This window comes from Xenopus laevis, chromosome 3L (assembly GCF_017654675.1).
Source record: "Xenopus laevis strain J_2021 chromosome 3L, Xenopus_laevis_v10.1, whole genome shotgun sequence".
Classification (NCBI taxonomy): domain Eukaryota; kingdom Metazoa; phylum Chordata; class Amphibia; order Anura; family Pipidae; genus Xenopus; species Xenopus laevis.
In genome coordinates, this window is record NC_054375.1 from 45,319,932 (window position 1) to 45,331,461 (window position 11,530).

The window sequence follows — 11,530 nt, forward strand, 5'->3', positions numbered from 1 at the left end:
TATAGCAGTGTTGGAGTGGGCTGGCGGGACAATAGGAAAAAACCTGATGGACCCTGTACTTCATTAGCCCTGCCGACCCATATCCAGTCCTACACCCAGACTGCTCCTCTCCCATGGCCCGAACCACAGGGGAGGAGGCACCGCCATCATCACGTGCACAGTGGAGGCTGGGAGCAGTGCAAGGTTGGGTCCTGGGTTGAGGGCCCTTCAGTTGTATAACATTAGAAACGCCGCTGCCCAGACACATCAGTCCAACACAGCTCTTTGACTCCCATTGCAAATAACTTGAAAACCACTGCAAATATGTCATGAACATATAGTAGAAAATTGCTTGGAATAAATGTTTCCTTTCATAAGAATGGCATTTTGGGGTTTAAGTCCCATTAAAAGGGTGGCTCGCCTTAAGTTAACATTTAGAATGTTATAGAATGGTTAATTCTATGCAACTTTTCAATTGCTCTCCATTTTTTATAGTTTTCTTTTTTAATTATTTTCTTTCTTCTTCTGATTCTGTCCAGCTTTCAAATGGGGGTCACTGACCCCATCTAAAAAATGAATTCTTTGTTATTGCTACTTTTTAGTACTCTTTTACTAATCTTTCTATTCAGACTTTCTCCTATTCTTATTCCAGTCTCCCATACAAAAAATTTGGACCGTAGCAAACTGAAGAGCCAGGGGCAGATTAATGCACAGGCTACAGCCTAGGGTCCCAGTGTAAACAAGGGCCCATTTCCATTTTTTTCGTATCTATTTTTATTTGCACTGCTGGGTCTGGTCAGGTACAACTACTGGGAAAAGGCAGCAGGCAAGGCACATGGTGAGGCGCATACCTGGATGCCTGCAGATCTAGTGGCGGAGAGCTGCTGAATAAAAAGCTAAATAATGCAAAAGCCACAAATAATAAAAAACAATTGCACATTGCCTTAAAATATTACTCTTTATAGCATACCAAAAGTTCATTTAAAATTGAACAACTTGTTTAAGTGTTTTTTTATACTTGACCAGGCATCGGGGGCATCATGACCTGCTCCTGACTCCACCCACGGTTGAGGAAATCCACGGCTGCTAAATTCCAGCCAATCAAAACTCTAAGGTTATAACGCAAATAGACCCTCTTCATATGCAAATATACAGAATGATCAGGGTTGTAGCTGTTGCTCATCAATATAGCAACCAAAATGTATCGTCATTTATTTATTAATACAGCGCCAGCAATGGACAGGTATGGATTTGAATTTGGCTACAGAACGGAGGACTGAGGGGTGTGGGAAATTCAGCAGGAAACTGAATCTTATATAGAGAGAGATGCAAAGGTGAAGGGTGTTTACACAGGTGTTATCTCTGTTACATAAATCAATTAGTGCCTTTTTTAGATACAGTCGCCGCTAAAGTGCTGAACAGTCAAATTAAAAGTCACTCACTGTCTCTTTAGAGAGTTGTAAACAGGTCACTGGAGATTAAGAAACAAGCAAACAAAGGACAAATTATCAGGGATCTCACTGAGGTTGGCTCACTGCAGGTTGAGCGCTCACATTTATCCCAGAGGCTGCCATTAGTGATGAGTAAATTACAGTAATTAGCCAGCCATGGAGTCACTGCGAAATTCTGCATTTCGCCATCTGCGAATTGTTTTGCAAAACTGTGGTAAAAATTTGTTGCAACAATAAAAGGAAAACATTTTTTTTCCTCTCCAACTAGTCCCAAACACACCTTAAAGTCCTTTTGAGGATAACAATAAATAAGATAAATAATTTAAAGGTGTAATTAAAAACCAGGTTGATACGGAATGTATGAATTTTATTTATTCGTAAATGAGGTCAATTCATTAAAACCTGGCCGGCCAGGAACCAAACATACATCAATATAAGTTCATAAAAGATTTCTCTAAAAATAAATAAGGTGGATGGTCACTTATTTATATTTCACAGTGATAAGAAATTTCTCAAAGATTTCCTTTTAGGTTAAGTTAGGTGATCCCCCCAGTCTATAAACATTGGTGTTGCAATCCAAACTTATATGTGTGATTTATAGTTCCGGAACGCAGGATCTGGTGAGATCAGTCCATTATTTGGGGGCACGTGTGTTTGGAAAGAGAGGGGTTGTGGGGGATCATAACCCATTATATCCATTTCTAAGTAACTCTACACTTCCCTCTGAACGGGGAATTTAGAAAGGAGAATGTGCCTGTACAAACATGTTCTTACCAAGTTATGAGTCACTCTATACACAAACCAACAGCTCAATTGCAGGGAGAAAGCGCCACCCAGAGGGAAAACTCATTCTTAAACTTTAAAAATTTTACGAAAAGTGATCCCCCCCCCATAACCCCATACTCTCTACTCCTTTCTGCCCTCTCCAACCCAAGCCTATAATCTTCTCTCCCACTCCATAATGTCCTCCCCTTCTTGCTTTTCTACTCCACAGCAATAACCCCATTTGAATTACTAATCGTCAAGGGCATTGGAAGGGAATGATTTAAAGGGGCAGTATCCCACCTTGGTCAACATGCCTACAATGCATAGGGCTTGTGCTTATTGTTTTAATCGTGAAAATCTATGCTTTTTGTTATTTCTTGAGTTAAACAGAAGAGATTGAAGCTACTCTATGTTTGGCCATTGCAATGTAAGTAATTAGATTAGCAATACACAGAAAACCCCCTGCACAATAGACTTCTGTTTATCTGTTATCTGAAACACTTGTAACAAACTGTAAGGGCAGAGACACAAGTAGAGATTCGGGGAGATTAGTCGCACGGTGACAAATTGCCTCTTCTTCGGGTGACTAATCTCCCTTCCTCCGGCTAGAATATAAATTGCCGGTGGGGTGGCACGCAGAGCGGTTTTTTTTCCGAAGTCATCGGAAGCTTCCTTGTGAGGCAACTTTGGAAAACAAAGCGATCCGAGTGCCATCCCGCGGGTGATTCAAGGCAGTTCGGGGAGATTAGTCACCCGATGAAGAGGCGATTTGTAATTGGGCGACTAAATCTCCCCGAATCTCTGCCCTAAAAGAAAGGGCTTGTATACTGAGAATCTAATAACGTAACTCACAAGAACCAAACTTTGAGTGGCTTCAACATATGTTTTCCCTGTTTAGCTCAGTAAATAACAAAACCATATATTTTACATGATTAACAGAACAGGCAAGAAGTCCTATTCACTGTTCAACAGTGTTGGACATGGAGTATACTGCCCCTTTAAGTCAGAGACCTGTCCAACACTTTTTTTAAACCCCTTCCTTAAATTTGTCAGGATCCAAAACCCAGCCAACGCCTCAAGTGATGTGTCTGCAGACTACAGGCAGCACATCCTGGGTGTCCATAATCATAGAAGAAAATGGCAGCCACTCACAGATCCCACAGACAGGCTTGTAAAAGAACTGAGAACTTTAGTGCTGGTTTCTTTTTTGGTTGGTTACCTCCACCTCGAGCTGTAGGTCTGGGGCATGAGCACCCAGCCCCCATGTACTATTGGTGAGATCATAAACTTATTGAGGATCATTTATAAAGTTCGCACAGCGCATATTTTTGCGCAAATGTTTGTATGGCCCATGTTTTTTTCCTGAACGTCAATATATATGTGCACGTCTCTCCTTTTTTTGCGAAATCGCATTGTGAATAAATTTTCGCAAATGGCGCGTAAAATGAGACGGGAGTTTGCGCAAGCACACCCAATGTGCGAGGTTGTTGTGCGCGAAAATAGCATTGACAGTAACTTAAATTCGCACTTCGTGAAACTGTTATGCGAATATTTTCTCCGCCACCAAAGTTGTGGCGTAATTCATTTGCAGAGTGTGCACATAAATCTTCGCAATTTGCGATTTTATACATATTTAACTCTTATAGACACTCGCATTGTGGAAACTCACTTTGCAAACAAATCTGCCTTGTGCAAAGTTTAGAAATGAGCCAGATTGACTTTACATTGGGATTTTTTCTTTAAATGCATTGTCCATAATCATAACCAGACACTCTGCATAAAGGCCCCATCAGCTGCAGATTGCCAGTCCCTTGGGTATGTGCAATGTTATTTTAATTGCATCACTGAAAAGGTCTGTAATCCATAACTCCAGACTTGTCCTCATCCAGTCTTAGACAAACAACCCATTGCACAGACGTGATAGCAATCTGTACATTAGCAAAAATGATCAGTCAAGGCTAGAGAAAAATATCTGCGCCAAAACAAGGGCAGTTGCAAAACATTAAATTCTTATTGTTTTAACACAGACATTTCTTTCCCTTGTACATTTAATTCATTTATTCCATATTCTATAGGTTGTCTTGACCAAACTGGATGGCTGAAATCTTACACAATTCAAAGACCCCTACACATTTAGTTATGAATTGCAAAAATAATCATTGTTTTGTCCCACAATAAATGAGGCCATTACCCACTGTATGACACACAGGAGATGTTGCGTTGTGTGTCTCTCAGATTTGCTCTGCTGAGCAGAATATATACGGTAATAAAAGCCTTCTTCTAATAGGATCTCCCCCCCGTTTGGTGCAAGGGAAGTGCTGCGATAAAGCTGTATTTGCTTTTCTGTATATTGCTTGAAAAAATTATATATATATATATATGTGTGTGTGTGTGTATGTGTGTGTAACAGACCCCACGGTTTAGTATCCTGCTGCTGTTTCTCAGATGTGTGCGTAGGCTTCTGTTCATTTGTTGTGCAATAGACGGGGTCTGTTTATTTTACACTGTACTAGTTCAGACCAGGCCAGTCAGTGACTATGAACTTCTCAGGGTTGTATTGTTGCTGATTCTTATTTACTTTCAGGGAATCGGTCCCAGGAAACAATCACAGACCAAAGATTCTACTGATTCAGAAATACAAGTTCCGCAGTTATGCCACCTTTCCCAATCCCGTAATATTACAGTGGCCATACACGTAGGGTTGCCATATTTTCCTAAAAATTTTACCGGCTGGGGGCGGGAATAAAAGGGGGCGGAGCAGTGATGCAAAAGGGGATGGGCCGCATCACAGAGATCGCCAGAAGGAGGACAAAAGTTACGTTTCCATGGGATTGGGGCGGGCCAAGGGGTCTTGTTAAGGGTATTGCAAATTTACCAGCAGCTACATTCAGGGCCGCCATCAGGGGGGGCTGTTGTCCCGGGACCACAGGGTTTGGTGTCTAAGGGGGGGCCCGGCCATGCTTCACTTGATTAGCCCCCCTGCTTTCATGACCACGAGGGTACAGGAAATCTTAATAGAATAAAAGCTGACAGAGCTGCTGTGCAGCACGCTGAAAGCAGGGGGGCCCGGCTAATCAAGTAAGTGAAGCATGTCCGGGCCCCCCCCCCCCCGAGAGACAAAACACTGGCCAGTTTTTGGGGGTTTTTTTTTGCAGGGGGGGGGGCCTGATCACCAATGGCTTTTTATAACTTGTGGGGGGCAGGCCATCAATTATTATTTTTTTTTTTTACTTGAAGGGGGGCCCCTGCTCATCAATGGCTTTTTATAACTTGTGGGGGGGGGGATCCAGGCCATCAATTATTTTTTTTTTTACTTGCAGGGGGCCCGAGCGATAGCTGGCCTAGAGTCGGCTAGATGTCAATCGGGCAGGGTTAAAAATCCAGACAGATTGCGGACTGCATCTATTCGTTGATGTGGTCCCACGCATCTGTTTGTTGATGTGGTCCCACATCAAGCCCCGTATAACTTTCATTATGATCTGATCTTTCGGCCCTAGAGCCCACTATCGGATCAGTCAAATATCGCCCATCTCAAGGTGGGCATATCGGTGAGAGATCCCCTCATTTGGTGACATCTCTCTGGGTATGGCCACCTTTACAAAGGAATAGATGAACAATGCATCATATATATATATTTTTATTACTGTCTAGCACGGAGGACAAATAAGGTCACAAAGAAAAGAGAAGAGAGATCAGGCAACTCCATGTTGCTTCACTGGTCTTTTTCATACAAGGATGGGTCCTTCTTTTTGAGGTCTGCGTGCACTTGTGTCCCCCATGTGTAGACGACGTATGAGAGCACAAAAGCTGTAAAACAATTGGAGAAATTAGAACCATGGCCTTTTAACTGTTCATTTCAACACTGAACGTCTGCAACCTCAAAGAGATAAAATGTTATGTGAAAATCCGGAGCCACTAGGCTAGTAGTAATAATAATAATAATAATAATAATAATAATAATAATAATAATAATTGTCTTGCACAATGAATTTCTTATAAGTGCCCTTAAAGAGATGTGGTAGCCATTTATAACCAGCTAAACTTATGTCTGCCAGATAGTGTGTGACTGGTAAGCACTTGTCAGTATGGCACAGGGTGAGTTTCAGCCCTAAAATTCACACTTGCACAAGTTGCAGAAATGCTAATGCCTCACTGGAAAAAACATAACTATGCCAATAGAGGACTATTTGTTTTGGCATTAAAGGGAAACACCTTTTTATAGTGTTAATGGTGCTGCTCCAGCAGAATTCTGTACTGAATCTGTTTCTCAAAAGAGCAAACAGATGTTTTTATATTTAGTTTTGTAATTTGACATGGGGCTATACACAGTCAGTTTCCCAGCTGCCCTCAGTCACGTGACTTGTGCTCTGATAAACTTCAATCACTCTTTACTGTTGTACTGCAAGTTGGAGTGATATCCCCCCCAGAAGCCTAACAACAGAACAATGGGAAGGAAATCAGATAGCAGCTCCCTAACATAAGGTAACAGCTGCCTGGTAGAAATAAAAACGACACCATGAAAATTGTGACAGAATCCCTTTAATGATATTTTTATTCAAAGCAAAATAAATTTATGTGAGATGAATATACACAACAAAGCAATGTAAGGTGCAGAAAGGATAACGTTAAGGGTAGGGACACACTGGGCGATTTGGGGAGATTTAGTCGCCTGGCGACTAATCGCCGCGACTTTCCACGACCAATCTTTATCCAGGCGCAGAGTGAGGGGAGGCATTCGGGGAGAAAAGTCGCTGCGATTAGTCGCCAGGCGACTAAATCTCCCCAAATCGCCCAGTGTGTCCCTACCCTAAAAATGATATACTGAGTGGAAGTTTCCCATATCAGACTCATTCAATTCAGAGACTCAACCTGGGTCAATATATAAGAGACTTACGTGGTACTACTTGAAAGACTTTAGCCCGGAATCTTCTCCAAACATTGGGGATCCCTTTAGAGAAGAAGTGGGGGAAAGCACGCTGCTCGAAGGGAGACAGGCTGTAGCTGATGATATGTCGGACCTTGGCAAGGTCTCCGAAGTGACGGCCCATGTTTTATATGTCTTCTAGCTGTAAAAACAGAAATGTAAATAATGCACTGTGCATCTAATACAAGTGATAACCTACTTATTGTTTAGAGGGTTCTTTAGCATGGTACTGGTTTGTTACAGACCCCCACCCCAAACGAACGCTTTCCCTTCTGAAAATACATCTCATCTATTCACCAGGTCACTACTGAGCTAATTCTGGGGGGGGGGGGGGAACAGAGGAAAGAGGGCAAAAAGCCCTCAATAAACTCAATACAGCACACACCAGCTTGAGCTGCTTCTATTTACATGTTAAATATTTAGCAACATAGTATCACAATGTCAGTGATGCAAGTGGGTTACAATTCAACTAAAATAAGAAGTTACTTCATGTATAATAAGGCACGTCCATCTCCTATAATTAAATGTGACAGTGACATGAAACACACAAGGCTCAAGACGATTGTTTAAATAAAGAGTTTTTTCTGACTTGACTTTTGGTCTGATCTATATGTGGCTTTCTAGAGTGGCCTAAACCCTTTGTATAGGGACGTTCATATCCTTTACCCCTTGCATATAACAGATATATAAATAATATATATATATATATATATATATATATATATATATATATATATATATATATATATATATAATATATATACCAGAAGTAACTTATGATCAGCAGTGAACCTTTGCATTATTAACTGGACTTTTTGCTCCTCAAACAGGGCAGTAGTTGCTTCAACTTCAACAGTAACAACATACTGACACTATTATTATTATTATTATTATTAACATGAATTTTTAGAGTGCCAACATATTGCACATAGCTGTAAAATAAATGTGTTTATACAAAGAAATCACATCAATAAAATACATATAACATACAGAATTACATACATAACAATCGTACTGGTACAAAAGTTGAGGAAGGCCCTGCCCAAAAGAGCTTACAATCTAAAAGGGGGAGGGCATGAGACACATGATGTGTGAGTGGTCAAGATCCGAAGCCCTGAATAGAAAGAGGAGTAACAAAATGTATCAATAATAATAAATGTGTAGCCTTACAGAGCATTTATTCTTTAGATGGGGTCAGTGACCCCCATTTGAAAGCTGAAAAGTTACGAAAAAGAAGGCAAATATTTCAAAAACTATAAAAAAAAGCAAAAATGAAGGCCAACTGAAAAGTTGCTTACAATTGACCAATCTATAACATACAAAAAGTTAACTCAAAGGTGAACCACCGCTTTAGGGAATCTTTTGAAGGCAGAAAGGCTGGGAGAAAGAGACCATGGGAGAGAATTCCAGAAGAGCGATGCAGCCCTTGCATAGTCTTTTATGCGAGCATGTGAGTGCTTTGAATGACAGGGTCATTCATTTGAGTTTTATTCTGAAAGGTAGCAGATGCCAGTGCAGGGATTGGCAGAGGAGGAGCGGTTGCTGAGGTGTATAAGCCTGGAGGCAGTGTTCATTATGGACTGGAGACGTGACAGTCTCTGGTGGGTAAGGCTAATTAATAGAGAGTTACAGTAGTCTAGACGTGATATGATGAGTAAATAGGAATTTGAGGCATCTTGGATGATAAATGATCGTATTTTGGATATCAATCTGGTTCTGGTTATGAAGGCCATGCTCAGACAGACAGCGTATGATGCTGTTTTTCTACCTGGAATAAACACTGATGTTACAAATTTTAACAACTTCTCCACGGCTTACAGACAGCATGCAGGAACTACATAACCCACAATGCATTGCACTATGATGTTCCGTTCCTTATTGAAATCATGTGTGCAGGGAATTGTGGGCTTTGGATGATGCAGGCTAAGAACAAAAGGCTGTTGATAAAAGTAACAGTAGTCTGTCAGCTCAGCAAAGTAGTCAGACAGATCATCAGGAGAGCAGGGGGCTAGGCTTCGGGAACTGTCAGAAACCATTAAAAATCAAGAAAAGTCTGCATATTTTTAAAATCATGTATATTGCAAAGTTGCTTGAAATTATGTTTACTTTTCAAAAAGCTTAAAGGGATTGTTCACCTTCCAAACACTTTTCAGTTCAGTTGTTTTCAGATTGTTCCCCCGACTTTTTTTCAATTACTTTCCATTGTTTATTTATTTTTTTACTGTTTTTTCAAAATCTAAGTTTAAAGTTGAATGTTAGTGTCTCCAGTGTTTCAGTCTGGCAGCTCAGTAATTCAGGTGCAAATTCTAAACAATTTTGCAACATTGAGTTGATACATTTCTCAGCAGCATCTCTGGAATATTAGCAACTATTGTATCAATTCTAACAGCTGCCTGTAATGAAACTCAAGAGATTCTGCTCAGCAGGGACAAAGACAAGAAATGTATCAAATAAATGTAGCAATTTAAAACAGTTACAGGGTCTGCAACCCCCCCCCCTTTCCTAGAGCTGTTTTTAGAAGGTGAAAAATAATACTTTACACTTCAATGTTAGAAAAACAGTGATACTAGGGATGCACCGAATCCAGGATTCGGCCTTTTTCAGCAGGATTCGGCCAAATCATTCTGCTTGGCCGAACCGAATCCTAATTTGCATATGCAAATTAGGGTCGGGGAGGGGAATCGTGTGACTGTCAGAAAACAAGGAAGTAAAAAATGTTTTCCCCTTCCCACCCTTAATTTGTATATGCAAATTAGGATTCAGATTCAGTTCGGTATTCGACAGAATCTCTCGCTAAGGATTTGGGGGTTCCGCCGAATCCAAAACAGTGGATTCAGTGCATCCCTAAGTGATACATAGAAAATAGAAAGTAATCGGAAAAAGTCATTATTTCGGGTATCTGAAAACAACTAGTTGTTTGAAGGTGAACAATCACTTTAAGTTCTGTTTTTGTGGAGTTCCCCTTTAAGCATCGTTGTTACCGGCCAGGTGGCAACCCTAATGTGCAGAGGAAAGTAAAGCAATAAGGATCCAATGAAACAAATGACAGGTATAGGATCCATTACCTGGAAAGCTTCAAATGACATGCAAGCTGCTCCATTTTAACTAAATAATTCACATTTTTAGAAATGTTTGCCTTTTTCTCTGTAATAATAAAACAGCGCAAGCCTTGTACTTGACTACAACATTAATCCTTATTGGAAACAAAACCAGCCTATTGGGTTTATTTGAAGGGATACTGTCATGAGAAAACATGTTTTTTTCCAAAACACATCAGTTAATAGTGCTACTCCTGCAGAATTCTGCACTGAAATCCATTTCTCAAAAGAGCAAACAGATTTTTTTATATTCAATTTTGAAATCTGACATGGGGCTAGACATTTTGCCAATTTCCCAGCTGCCCCAAGTCACGTGACTTAGGATGGAACTGCTTTATGGCAGACTGTTGTTTCTCCTACTCAATGTAACTGAATGTGTCTCAGTGGGACCTGGATTTTACTAACAAGTGCTGTTCTTAGATCTACCAGGGAGCTGTTATCTTGTGTTAGGGAGCTGCTATCTGGTTACCTTCCCATTGTTCTTTTGTTTGGCTGCTGGGGAAGGGAGGGGGTGATATCACTCCAATCAAAGAGTGATTGAAGTTTATCAGCACACAAGTCACATGACTTGGGGCAGCTGGGAAATTGACAAAATGTCTAGCCCCATGTCAGATTTCAAAATTGAATATAAAAAAAAATCAGTTTGCTCTTTTGAGAAATGGATTTCAGTGCAGAATTCTACTGGAGCAGCACTATTAACTGATTCATTTTGGAAAAAAAATGTTTTCCCATGACAGGATCCCTTTAAGGTATGAAGATCCAAATTACAGAAAGATCCTTTATTTGGAAAACCCCAGGTCCAGAGCCTTCTGGATAACAGGTTCAATGCCTGTACCAAAAGATCCATATGCATTAGAGAATGATTAGCAGCAGTGAAAAGGCAGATAGATGTCCTACAAATCATTCTGTCCCCAGCAAAACTCAATAAAGGGGAGCTCCGCCATCCACAATGACATCTCAGCTGATTTGCTTTCCCTTAAACAAGCAGACTGGGCTTACATCCTCTTAAATTATTGTGGCTGACAGTCTCTCTCTCCTAAACAACAGGACTTAAGCCTAAGACGGTGCCCCATTCCAGTCTATCTCCCTACCAACCCCGGTAACAGAATGGGTTTGACTGTCAGCCACAATTAAGCGTAATATTCCAACTCAGCCGCTACCTGCCCACAAACAACGTCAAGTCCCCTCTCCGTTCCCAGATGAAAGCGGTTTATAAGACAGTGACCGGTAAAGAAGTCAATATCGCTGTCCCACAAGCCTCACCTTGTCCTCACACCGCCTCCTCCTTTCAATGCCAAGCTCAGGTCAAAGAC

General features: G+C 40.9%; 1 protein-coding gene across 3 annotated transcripts; it reads right to left on the minus strand.

Annotated features, from left to right (window-relative positions):
* Window positions 1-5,816: 5,816 nt before the first annotated feature.
* Window positions 5,817-11,530, minus strand: uqcrq.S (ubiquinol-cytochrome c reductase complex III subunit VII S homeolog). Of its 3 annotated transcripts, none has more exons than XM_041585277.1 (3): window positions 11,378-11,500; window positions 7,090-7,261; window positions 5,817-6,002 (listed from the first exon to the last, which is right to left on the minus strand). In XM_041585277.1, the coding sequence occupies exons 2-3, from the start codon at window positions 7,241-7,243 to the stop codon at window positions 5,908-5,910; spliced, it is 249 nt and encodes an 82-aa protein (XP_041441211.1). In that variant the 5' UTR covers window positions 7,244-7,261; window positions 11,378-11,500; the 3' UTR covers window positions 5,817-5,907.

What these genes read in the sequence shown, in the direction of transcription:
- uqcrq.S (XM_041585277.1), bottom strand. Translation starts at nt 7,243, where the DNA reads ATGGGCCGTCACTTCGGAGACCTTGCCAAGGTCCGACATATCATCAGC. An exon ending in AGTCTTTCAAGTAGTACCAC is followed by an intron (nt 6,003 to 7,089) that starts GTAAGTCTCTTA and finishes ATTGTTTTACAG; the next exon opens with CTTTTGTGCTCTCATACGTC.